Below are 14,226 nucleotides of genomic sequence, written 5' to 3'. Positions count from 1 at the left end.
TAGAATAATTCCACCCTCAGGCACACGAAAGAGAATTAATAAAAAGATAATAAAATGGCTATATTCTATTAAAAATGTTCTTAGCTGCTTTTAACTTTAAAAAAACATCCTTTGCATCACCTCAAATCTCTAACTATTATTTTCATTGCTAGTTATTTTAACTCCTAATCATTGAAAGCCAGTTCCCTAAACAACACATTGCTTTAACTATCTGCTCAGGCTGTACGTAAGAAGACTAATAAATATTTAAACTGCTGATTAGTTATTATTATAACTGTTATTATCATATTTATTAACATTATAATTATTATTATTATTGCTGTTGTTGCTGTTGTTAATATTGCTTTATTTTCATTTAGATCTTCACACGAAAATTTTTCTCAATTATTGCTAGGATTGAATTCCTATTTAATTAAGTTCCGAACCTTTAAATTTAAACCTCCATGAAGTCGAGTGATTTTAATTTTATTTCATATGGGAACTTCCAAATTTGCAGAGAGCTTGAACTTAGAGTACATATAAGTTAAATGAAGAGTAATGTTTTCATTATATGTAAGATGTTTGTTTTCTATGAATGATATTTATTTTTTCACGGAAAATTGTACATAAAAGCAATTGTCTATTTAACAAAGTTAAATACATGTAGGGCGTAGGTGTTTTTTATTTACCTTGGCTGATTTTTTGTGGAAGTTTACAGTATCGTCAGAAAAAATAATTAAGAAAAGTCAGAAAAAATGAAATACAGTATCGTCAGTAAAATAAGTATGTAACTTTAGCTTTAGCTTACTCATTTTAAATATGAATTTCGTAAAAGCGTCAATTGAAAGAAATTGAAGAAACACATCACGTCTGTCTTATTGTGTTTTCTTTTAACTCTTTTCTATTCAAAAATTAAAAAATCCAACTTCATACTTAAAGACCTTACATAAAGTACAACTACAAACTTTAATAAGGAAATAAGCAACATATATCAAAAACAAAGAAAAGAACTGTCCTTCGTAAACGCGAAAAACCTTAATTAACATCGATAAACGATATTCTAAATAGTCACGATATTCTTTAAAGTGTTCATTGTTTAAACATATTACCAAGCAACTAAGTGTATTTATTTTTTTTTCGATAAAAAAAAGTAACCTTGACAACATCCTCAAATTGAAATCTCAAAGAAAGACGCACTTTTCTACCAGCTACATTATCGAACGGAAAGCATGGAAATCAGGTTTGACGGTAAAGTTGCTTTAGTAACAGGTGCCGGAAAAGGTAAAATTGCAGATTTTTTTTTTCTTTTCTGTTATCAAAATGTACTTTAAAGTAATGTAGGAAGATTAAAGTAATTTAAATATTAATTGATGAAATCTGAGAAATTTAAAATAAGTCTTACATCGAGCAAATTTTTAGCTTATTTTAAAAATATTTTTACCCATTGCATTCGAAAACTTGTAACAATGTTGGTGTTTCATATTTTAAAAACAATTATAGATATTAGTTGCTTCACTTTCGGTACATCATCCATTAATTCCATTTTACCGTAAATCCATTTTTACTATAAAATGGTACAGTGTAATTTTTAAACTAAAATTTTTTACTTAGATTGCTTTAGTGATTTTACGGTAATTATTACTGTAAAAATTATCGTATATCAGATTTTTCGTAAGAAAAGATTTTGCGGTAAAAAGCATCGGCATCCTAAGTGCCGATAAGTGCCTCTTTTTCCGTAATTTGATCCGGAAATTTTTACAGTATGGGTGAAAATAAGGAAATTTTTTAGATATATTAAGACTCTTTTCATTAAATAAATCATAAAGTGAATCTTACAAAACGATTAAAATTTAAGTAAATAACTTATACTGTGATTAGACTGTATAACTTATACTGTGATTAGACTGTTAAGTAGATATATAAAAAAATAATCAAAGCAAAAGGAATTATATAGGAAGGAAATTTGATAAATAAATTTAACAGGATGAACAGTTACAATCAGCAACAGGCAGCTTGTAATTAATAGGGTCATTACAGTATGATATTATTCACAGTATGATACAGTATTATTTCACCATGAATAGGTTTTAATGACCCGTCATGGAATATTTGGATTTAAAGTGCCTTGATGAAAATGATGACATTTATAAAAATTTTGATATATTAAATTTTGATTTTAAATAAAAAGTCAATTTTGATTCAATTTTAAATAATTTTTATTAGTAGTTTTGTTGTTATGTTTTTCTTAACTGTATCTCTTTACATTTGAAATCAATCTGTCATGGAAGTATGCTTATCTTTTCATATTTAGGAATCGGGAGAGACATAACAATTAAATTAGCGGAATGCGGTGCTGAAGTCATAGCTATAAGTAGAACACAATCAGATTTGGATGAGCTAGCAGAAATTGTAAGTGTTATTTTCGAATAAGTTTTAATACCTGAACTTATATTACTAAAGTAATAATATAATTTATTCCAATCACATATTATAGGCAACTATGTACGAAAAATTGACAAACTGAGTCGAAATTTAACATATTTGCTTTATGTCCATACTGAATTTAATCTTTAAGTGTTCAATTTGTATTTTATTGTATTTTTCAAACAAATTGCTTACATAAGTTAGGATTTTATTTTTAGCAGTGAAAACAAAGGCTGTAGAAGAATCTTTAAAATTTACAAAATTTTTTTCAAAAATAGTGTTTAGATCCTCAGACAGGAAAAAAACATTATAATAGCTTTTTTGAGAATATTTCAATTCTTAAAGGAATTGATAGAGAACTAAACAATAAATATATTTTTATCTATTTAATATATATTTATATACATTAAATATGTATTTATATGCATCAAATATATTTGTATATTTCGAATATATTTGTATCAAATATATTTGTATATTTGTGTATTTACCAGAAATAAAATTTGATATGCTTAATTAAATTTTAAAGCATACACATAATAGTTAATAATAGTTAGTTAACAATTAATAATAGTTAGTTAATAATTAATAATAGTTAGTTAGTAGTTTATAGTTAATAGTTTTTGCTTCTAGTAGAATCAAGATTAATTTTTTTCTCTTCAAATAAACAATTGATATATCTAATTCTAAGATAATTTCTTTCGATTTTTCACTGTAGCTATTAAATTGAAAGTAATACATCTTTTTTAGCTGAATCACTATTTCATTCTTTCATTTTTTTACGATTTTATTTTTGGGTTAGTTGCTTTTAATATTCATATTAAATTAACTATAAAAAATGCATTTAATGTTCTATTAAATAAAACTCTTTAAATGCAAATTAAAATAAAAATTCTAATACTACTTTATATTTGTAATTGTTTCTTAAAAAATCCGATTTTTTTTTCTTAATACGAAGTTAGTCTAACCATAGATAGTATACACTCCAAGAATAAGTATAAATTTTATACTTTTTTTATAAAGATGTATTTCTATCGGTAGAATTTTTTTGATCATCAATTTGTCCCCCTAAATCTTCAAAATTTAAGTTGGCATTTGTACCTTTATTTAAGTCTCATAAATCTAAAATATTTGAAAAACGTAGAAGTTTTAGGTTTAAAAACATGCTCTGAACGGATGCCAGAAAAGAATAAGTGTACAATTCTTTAAGAGAATTCGTATTCAATCAAAAAAAAATGGTTAGAAGCAGCATATACAAACTCGGTCTTAGACTACTAAGTGTAGTTCATAAAAAATAGGATGATGCTATTAAATCATAACCAACTTAATTTATTTTATTTTATAACTGTCGTTAGACAGCCGACCAATTTTTCGGTTTACGACTACTAATGTTCAACTCTGTAGCTTAGTCATTTTGAACCAGAGGACAAGGGAACTTCTGTATCAAGTTTTGGAAGAAATTTTCCTCCGTGGAGGACTTTTTTTATTTAATTGACCCGCATTTTGAGAGGAAGACCGCGAGAACCTCCCACGGTTAGCCTGACGACAAAGGAACTCTAACCCATGATCTGTCTGCCACTGAGGATATCAGCTCTGTGGTGGGTTCAAGCCGGATGCGGATCCGTATCGAACAGGCATCGCTGGAATTCGAACCCGGTTCAGATGATTGGAAGGCGAACGCGCTGTCACCTGAGACATCGCTGCACTGATCAGCTTAACTGGAAAAAGGGTTTTTTACGAAATTTAGTTACTGTTGTGACGAAAAGAATTAACTTACGTTTCATAAACTGGATGGCATTATTTTCTACGCATACAAGAATAGAATGATAATGACCAACCATCTGTTAGTTCATGCATTCCGTTTCTGAAAGTGACCTCCAATGGCAGGACGCAAAGAATCACTCGTTGTAGATTGCCCGTAGCTAGTGAGCTAGGTTAATGATCATAGGTATTTTGAAAAGTTAGCAAAATCCAGAAAAGCAATCAAATAGAATGTCCAGGAAAACTTTTCTATTGAACAGGACAACGCTAGATCACGTAAAACAGAAGCAATTTCAGCAAAAATTCTACCTACCATATTCCCCTCTCCATGCGTTTCTACATCTTCTATGAAATGCACTGCATCAGCATCGGTTTCAAACGTGCGACGAGGTCAAGTACGCAACTGTCCTAACAGCAACCAATGGTTCAGTACGATATTTCGTCTAGTGTTACACACGCCAAAACAATAGTAGACAATAGAGTTTCGTTAAATAAATTGCATGAAATAGCTTCTGACTCGTTATTTATTGACTGTACTTAATATTCTATAATCATTTCATTATAATATGCTTTTGATTATTTGTTCATAAAAATACGTTGCTTTACTTAAAATATCTAAAACTTTCTTTTAACTGTTAATTCAGTGTCCCAATATTCGGCCAGTTTGTCTCGATGTTGGTGATTGGGAACAAACCAAAGCAGTGATAAGCGAACTAGGACCTGTTGACTTGCTGGTAAACAATGCCGCTATCGGTAAAGGTCAACCGCTCGGAGAAGTTGACGAAGAGTTTATCAACAGGTTTAAAAACTTCAAATTTATATTCTATTTTTATTAATAATAAAGGTGTAATGCTCCTAATATGAAGTTCTCTTTTGAAAATTAAAAAATATTAGGACAATAAAATTAAAATATACCAATTATTATAATGGTTACCATTATTGCGCCCTATGTAGCACATATGATCAGTGTAAGTCATTAAGGATCGTCAAAATATAAATATTAAATACGTAAGGTATAATTATTGCAATCTTGTTCCATTGTTATTTAATGATAATTTTTGACAAAAAAACTTATAAAATATAGAAATACTCCTTTGCTTTGAACTAAAAATAATTCATTTCAATAACGAATTTAAGAACTCAACATAAATCAATTTTTCCAAACATTTGAGCCTAAAGCATCCTTCAGTTTTCTTAGTGTCACCTTGACATAACCTTCACATTTGTTTTAGATTGTTTTTGGTTTAGTCCACCATCTTCTTCAGCCTCAGTAATTGCATCGCATATAAGGAAATTAATTCATATTAGGCACTTTTTTTTCTTTTAAAATATATTTCCTAAGGGGGACAAAATTAATCTTATTAACAATAACTACAATCCTTAAGAGCTCTATTAAAATTGTCATTCTAATTTATATTAATTAATTACTATCATTTCCGAAATCGCATGTTCTTCAAAAAGAAACTAAAAATCACACGATTTTTATATAGGTCGCACATTAAATAACGTAACATGCTTAGAGCTTTATAACACGTGGTGAAATGAACGGAATGTGAAATAAGGATGCAGTTTCAATTTCTGGATAAAAATATGCTCTAAAATTCCCCACAGGAGGAAATTTGGCTCTTCAAGCGTAATATTAAATTATTAGATCATCAGAACAGCAGGGCCATATTTTGTTACATTTATAAATAATTAGTAACATTTGTAAATAACAATAAATTCTGAGTTTTATTATAAAAAAGGTTCTTTATTTCTTCAAAAGTATTCATTTATTGCTGAAGAAATGTACTTAAAGTTCCAAAATCCCAACTTCCATGGTGGCTTCTATTCTGAACCTTTCATCTTTCAGTAAGCGCCTGCACTCAACTATTGGAATTTCCATTCTAAAATTACGGTAAAAATAACCAGCAGTAGTCTGTCCATTCAATTAACCGTAAAGTTTACGGCAACGATAATTTTTTTACCTTTACGATTTCGAAATCGTTTACAACTAACATAGTTTAAAAAAAAGACAAAATAAAATTTAACAAACAAAAACAAAATGTAACAAAAATTCATCAATTTCATGAATTAGAAAAATTTAGATCTAAATAATAATAACACAATTTTAAAAAAAATATCCATTAATCACATGTTTTTCATTCATAATAATTATATTGTTTACACAAATAATAATTCTTTTTCTATATTTTCAGCCTGTTAGATGTAAATTTCAAGTCCATTGTAAATATCAGCCAAGTAAGTAGCTTCCATTTGATATTGAAACTGTGGTATTTTGCTAAACAATCGATTTTATTTTAAGTAACAAGCAAAAGGAATAGAAGTTTTTAATAAATTTTCAAATTAAAGTTTAAAAAAATATAAATAAATCAAAGTGTTCAGTTACGGCAATATTTATGCCTAAAATCCTAATTTTATTTTATTCCCCAAAAATGAGCATTGATTTAAAAACTATAAAAATAAGAAGAATGGAAGAAAAGAGAAATTTACTATTCGTTGAGATCTGCTTAGGAAACTAAGAGTTCTTTTGCAAATATATCTAAATTAAATACAAAATCAGTCGAAAGATGGCGTTAGAAACAAAACTTCTCTGTATGTCAAACCATTCCCAATGTGTTTTTTGCATGAGTATCTGTCTCCTCAAAATGCAGCCCACTATAGCAAATAGTGTGATTTTTAAAACATTTTATAGACAGCTATTGACGAACTATGACGTTAATTTTGAGACTTGGTGAGAGGAAACCTTGTTTTTTATGTAGTAAATCGAACAATTCTATCGCCTTGCATTTTTTTAATTGTTTTTTTTTTTTTTTTTAATCGTCTCCTATTTTTGGAGCACTCTGTAATAAATGCTTGTAAAAAAGTGTGAACCTATTTAGTATCACAATTTTCTTGTGCCATTATGCCTTTCTTAGTGCTATAATTTTAGCTCCACAACTTTAACTCGATTAGTGCTGTAAATCTATGCGCAGATGTAAATTTAAAAACGTCGAATTAAGAAATAAGCTTGAAGCAGAATAACCTGCATGAATTACAATAGACTGTATTTCAGGAGGTCTTTAAAGGGATGAAAGAGAAAGGTAAAGGTGGATCGATTGTGAATATATCTAGTTTGTCCAGCATAAGGGGTTTTCCTAATTACGGGGTTTATGGAGCTACTAAAGCTGCCACTGATTCCTTAACGAGGAACATGGCTGTGGAATTTGGACCATACGGGGTGAGTAATATCTATCATCACGCATTCAAGACATGTATACATTATATTTTAAACAATTCTATATTTTATTGAGATATTTCATATTTTATGTGTTTTATATGTTCATAAATTAAATATTTTACTTATTTAATAAATTTTGCTTAAATAATTTAACAAAGATCTTATTTATAAAAAAAAATTTGTTGCATTTATTCAACTAGCCTTATTCGTACATGGGAATTTCAAATCTAAAATTAGTTTTGCTCCTAATCCTTTTTGTTTTTAAAAGCTAACGTTTTTTGTCTATTTTTGCTTAAATGTTATAGTCTAAGTTATAATGTTAATGTTATAATGTAATGTAAATGCTATAGGTACGTTTTTAGTCTATTTTGTTAGTTTATTTTAGTTTAAAAACGTCATACATAGCAGAGAGTTACATAAAGATTGCGCTTCTAGCGGAGGAAAACGACATTTCCGGGCTTCGGTTCTTATGCAATTTTAATCCTAATGTTGTTCCATTACTCCCCAAGAAGTTGTTGCGCGTCTCTCTGTTATATGCAACGTTTTTAACTTGTGCATTTATACAAAAAAAGGTATAAAAATGTAATATAAAGATAAACTATAGCTTGGAGAAAGAAACTGATTGTAAATTTGAAATAAGAGATACGAAAGTAATCAACTTTTGTTTAAAAAAAAATCTCACGTAACAGAAAGCATAAAAAAATTCTCCATTTATAGAAGAATTATAACTAAGGCCCGGATTTTGATGACATTTGCATTTTTTTTTGCATTTTTTGAATTTTTGGACATTTTTTGTCCTTTAGAGCATTTTTTGAGATTTATAGGGCATTTTCTTTAAAATTTTGGGGCGTATTTTGCATTTTAAAGCATTTTTTAAATTTTTTGTTAAATTTTTCTAATTTTTATTATTTTTTATAATTTTTTATTATTACACTGGCTTCCAAACAATGAAGAAAATTTCTAGGATATTAACAAGTGAAGCAGCATCTTTTCAAATTGAAGAAGAATTGTCAGTAAGTGTGACCGTCCTTTTCAAGTACGCACCAATAACATCAGTAGACGTTGAAAAAAGCTTCTCCTGGTGTAAAAATTTGCTTTCAGACAAGAGACGCTCGTTTACATTTCAAAATATTAAAAAAAAAACTAATAATCCACTGTAATTCTGATATTTTGTAATATTATGCGATGGAAGTTGCTATATTCATTTCAGTTTCTATACAAAATGAAAATGTTTTGGAGTCAATATATTTTCCTTTTTTTTGTTATTTTTGAATATAAAACATATTTGTCAAACTTTAATGAACGTAGAACAAGTATTGCATTGCTTTATATTTTTTGAAACGACTCATAATAATTTTAAAGAGTAAAACATTGTTTTAGTTCAATATTTTTACTTCTATTTAAGTCATGTCATAAGGCATTTTTAGCGCAATTTTCGTATTTTGAGGGCATTTTTTGCACTTTTAAGGGCATTTTTTGCAGTTCATAAGGGCATTTTTGGCACTTTTTAAGGGCATTAATTGAAATTTTTTAGGTCATCAAAATCCGGGCTCTAATTATAACTATAAAACACATTTAAAATGGAAAGCGTTTAGTAATTTTCAATATTAGTCTTTGTTTCTTAATAAAAGACGGTATTTTGAGACTTCATAAAGCTACATCTTGATATACAGAATAAATTTGCAAGTCGTGCGAAATTTCAAAGCCTAACATACATCTTATTGAATATACTCCTACATTCAGGATTAAGGAAATTTCCAGCGGAATTTATTCCTTAATCCTTGATCATTGCAAATGTACATAAAGAAATTTTTATTGAGTGTGATATGTAATATAATTTCATTGAATAAATTTCACTTCTTATTGAAAGGAAACCTGAATAAATATTAATTAAATTAATTTAATGAAATTAATTTTTTAATAATTAATAATTTTTTAAAAAATTTATTTTTAATAAAATTAATTTATTAATAGGAAGAAAATACATCTAGTCAAATTAATTTATTAATAAGAAGAAAGTACATCTAGTCAAATTAATTACTGCGAGACTTGGACTTGAAAGGAAATTAAAAATTTTATCATGAACTAACTCATATTTTGTTCTTAAGCTTATTTGTTATAATCCAACAAATATTTCCTTTAGTAAAAATTATTTCTTTATTATTAAACACCGTCTTCATGTAAACACAAAGTTGTGATGTACACACCTTCATAAAAAATATTAAATTAAACAATGTAAAAAAATTTATTTATTAAAGTATCCAAATTGCGATTTCATGTACAGCTTTTTATAGCTTTAAGAATTATACTGTTAATTTTTCAGGTTAGAGTGAATTCTGTCAACCCAACCTTCGTGCGTACAAAAATGGCAGAAGAACTTTTAAATTCTGGAGATCCACTTATCACAGCAATGAAAGAAAGAGCTCCTCTTCGAAGATTTGATGGTATGAATATTTAATATATAATACGAAAAAGAAAAGAAATTTTCTAATAACGAGCTGAGAAAAAAGCACGAGGAAAACTACCATAATGTGGTAAAATATATCAAGTTTCTAGTTCAACGAGAAAGCCAAAAGGCTTGTAATTTTTTACTATCGCACTTTTGTGATGATTTTGGCAAAATTAACAATAAAATATAGTTTTATAATATGCGAAAAAATATGGTAATTTTATTATGATCTCTGAAAGCATGGCATAAAAAAAAATTATTCGATTAAATGTATTTTTCAGTTTTTTTATTTTTTACTAAAAGTATAAGAACTATAATTTTGTAATAAGAACTATAATTTTGAAAACAAAACTTTCCAGTAAACCGTTACCATATCAACAAGGAATATAAGAAAAATGAATGGTTTAAATACCGTAAAATTTGACTTACAACCAATTTTACCAGAAATATCAGTACTATGCATGCGGTAATTTAACCAGAATTTTTCTCCGTGCATAATGTGTCATAATATAACGAATTTCGCAATACATTTCGCAATATTATAACATTTTACATACTACTGTAACTTATATAATTAGAAACGACTGATTCGATTATAATGGATATATTTATTCGGAAAAAATACGCTCTTGTGCTTGATTTCGTAACTTAAAATATAGACTGCACTAGTTAATTATCATATTTGAGGTCAGGCTCTCAAACCTTCAGTTTTAGTATCTTATTTTATTTTATAACCGTCGTTGAACAGCCGACCCAATTTTTGGGTTTATGACTACTAAAATTCAACTACGTAGCCTGGTAATTTTGAACCCAATCCAGAAGACAAGGGAACTCCTGGATCAAGTATTGGAAAGAATTTGCCTTTGAGGGGGACTTTTGGATGGAACTAAACCGCGTTTGCGTTACATACAGAGGAAGATCACGAGAAACTCACGCGGTTAGCTTGACGGCAAGGGGACTCTAATCAATGATCCATCTACCACTGAGGATATTTCACGTCATCACTGTGGTTGGTGCAAACCGGGTGCGTAATTCGTATCGACCAGTCATCGCCGGGATTCGTACCCGGTTCACCTCCTTGGAAGGCGAACGCTCTATTACCTGAGCCATCGCGTCGCTTCATTTCAGTGTGTACAAATCCAGTCATTAGCTTGAACGTTATTCATTCTGCTTTATATATATATATATATATATATATATATATATATATATATATATATATATATATATATATATATATATATATATATATATATATATATATATATATATATATATATATATATATATATATATATATATATATATATATATATATATATATATATATATATATATATATATATATATATATATATATATATATATATATACATATATATTTATATGTTTCTTTGTTTTTTTTACGAAAAGAAAAAAAAACGATAATTTAAAACACGAAATGTATTTTTTACTGAATAAGCATGTGGTTCTGCTGATGAACTTCGATTCTTTAACACCATAATAGTTTAGCGTTGCTAGAATTGAAGAAATATTTTTTACAAATATTTTAGCAAGAAAAAAAAACAAAAATTTGAGGCTCTTGAATCTAGGGCTCTGCGTAGTAAAAAATTCAGGATAAAATACGGTAAAAAGTACAAACATTTCGAATGCTGCATGTTTAAAAACCATTTTTACTATAAATATTAGCAATATTATTTATTTAATTATAGTTATTCGTGGTTTTTACAGAGAATAATACTGAAAAAATTATATATCAGTTTTTTTTTTCTCCTAAACTTTACGGTAATAAAACTTTACGGTAAAAAGTAATGGCACACTGAGTGCCGTTACTTTTACCCGTAATTTTATCTGCAATTACTTACAATGTGATTATTATGAAGAGAAAATTTAGAATTTTTTTTTCAAGAAACTGTAAAGCTTAAAAAGTCATGAGGTTTTATCATTTTTACTTAATATTAATTTATGTTCAAAATCTGAAGAAAATGCGTTGAACAGTTTCTTAAAAATAGAAATTCAGTCATAATATTTTTATTTAAATTTAATTTCGTAATTTTTTTTTAGTTTTTGAACCTTATGAATCAATTTTTTCATATTTGCAAAAGCGTAGATAATATGATGATGGATGGCAAGAACATAGCTAAGTTGCAAGATAATTTGACGTTAAACTTATGAAATCTTATGATGAAAAAGTTTTCTATTTTCATTAAGTTAAGCTATTAAAAATAATTAATATTTAGTGAAAAGTATTTTTTTTAAAAAATTAATTGTGGATGAGCGAGTTTTATGAAACAGCCCTATAATTTTTAAAACAGTGTAATCAAAGACTGAAATATGCTGAAAAACAAAATAAAATTACAAATAGCATTAAGGGTTCTATACTCGACTATACTACACTTATACTACTTCCACACTGTCAGACTGTACTTAGAAACACATTTTCTAAATTTTCTTTTAAATTTTGAGAGTCAAAAATCTAATGTCAACGTAAAATAAGTGCTTTCATTATCCCTGATAAAAAAATAATATTGATTATTATCGACAGCACAAATTAATTATGTTTAAAACTTGTGTTTAGAGACATTTAGATTACATGTTATTACGTAAACATTCAAATGTCCAATCAAAAATATTTAAATAATTGAGTTTTTGATTTTGTTGTGTGCACATAGAAACACTACAATAGAAACACTTTTGCTTTGTGAACTTTAGTTTGTTAAATATATTTCCCACAAAAATTCTGCTTATTTTTTTATACGTGGATAAATTTAGTTGCAAAATATTGTTTCATTAAAATAATAAAATGTTTAAACTAATGGTTCTAAAATAGATATAAAAAAAACTTAATAAACTTGAAAATGTAATAATATATTTGGTGTATAATGTTAATAAAACTAAACCAATTCAAAAATTAGCCATGCAAGCCAAAGAGTACTTTTTAGATATACTTCATTCAAGAATTCAGCTGATGTTTTTTTTATATTAAATGTTTAAAGTAAGTTATATCAAATCATTTAAAAATATATTATAAAATTTTGAAAATGCTAAAATTCTTGAAAATTTAATAATATATTTGCTGTATAATATTTATAAAACGAAACCAATCGAAAAATTAGCCGAACAAACCAAAGAGTACTTTTTAGATATACTTCATTCAAAAATTCAGCTGATGTTTTTTTATATCAAATGTTTAAAGTAATGTGTATCAAGTAATTAAGAAATATATTATTAAATTTTCAAACTTAATAATACATATATGATTTATAAATTAATATATTATTAATAATTAATAATAAAACCAAACCCGACTAAAAAAAAACAGCCATATAAACCAAAAAACAGCTTTAAATTATACTTCACTCAATTCTACTGATTATTTTTTATACACAAATAAATTTAGCTTTAAAATATTGTTTTATTATATCTATCTATCTATCTATATATATATATATATATATATATATATATATATATATATATATATATATATATATATATATATATATATATATATATATATATATATATATATATATATATATATATATATATATATATATATATATATACATTAATAAAATAATTAATAAAAATTCGAATTTGTAAACATGCAAATTATTCGTCTAACTTTTATATGTTTCACTTGCACTCATATATTTTGATGAGTCAATTAACATTTCATTTTTTTTACTTTGCAGAAGTTGAAGATGTTAGTTATCCAGTACTATTCTTGCTAAGTGACAAAGCAGCGATGATATCTGGTTTGTCGATACCAATTGATGGCGGCTTTTCTGTCACATTTTGAAGCTGCCCATCTCACCTCAAAATAAATAAAACGCACAGATTCTTATCTTAGTTGTAATGCATTATCTATAAGTAAATATGTCACTTTATATGTCATTAAAATTGCCATTTTGTTTGCTATCTTCTGAACTCAAAGTTATACAAACAGATTGATTATATAAGAAATGTTTATCTCTTAATACATTATCTATAAGTAAATATGTCACTTTATATGTCATTAAAATTGCCATTTTGTTTGCTATCTTCTGAACTCAAAGTTATACAAACAGATTGATTATATAAGAAATGTTTATCTGTTATGTATGTAACTACTACAATTAGGTGATTAACAAACTGATTGACATCATTTACTTATATTAAGCATATGAAAACTTTATTTTGAGCAATAAATATGAAACATTAATAAAAATTGTTTTCTTTCTTTTAATTTTAATTAAAGTTTTCGAATAGAATTTCTAAAAATTATACAATTAGACTATCACTGTTTGAATGACTAATAAAGTAAGTAAAGAAACAGGATTGTAATTTTTCTTACTGTACAATGACATAGAAATACTGAAACATAAGATAAACTTTTCTTGTAACCGGA

General features: G+C 26.8%; 1 protein-coding gene across 1 annotated transcript; it reads left to right on the top strand.

Moving 5' to 3' along the window:
* The first annotated feature begins 1,070 nt into the window (after nt 1–1,070).
* On the top strand, nt 1,071–14,046 carry LOC107454949 (L-xylulose reductase). Its single transcript, XM_087157202.1, has 7 exons — nt 1,071–1,260; nt 2,291–2,388; nt 4,809–4,963; nt 6,363–6,405; nt 7,220–7,384; nt 9,708–9,828; nt 13,532–14,046. The coding sequence occupies exons 1-7, from the start codon at nt 1,209–1,211 to the stop codon at nt 13,636–13,638; spliced, it is 741 nt and encodes a 246-aa protein (XP_087013328.1). The 5' UTR covers nt 1,071–1,208; the 3' UTR covers nt 13,639–14,046.
* Nucleotides 14,047–14,226: the final 180 nt, after the last annotated feature.

Source organism: Parasteatoda tepidariorum, chromosome 2 (assembly GCF_982258835.1).
Source record: "Parasteatoda tepidariorum strain Cologne lab strain chromosome 2, Ptep-v5.0, whole genome shotgun sequence".
NCBI classification, from domain to species: domain Eukaryota; kingdom Metazoa; phylum Arthropoda; class Arachnida; order Araneae; family Theridiidae; genus Parasteatoda; species Parasteatoda tepidariorum.
This window is presented reverse-complemented; position numbering and strand designations above follow the sequence as displayed.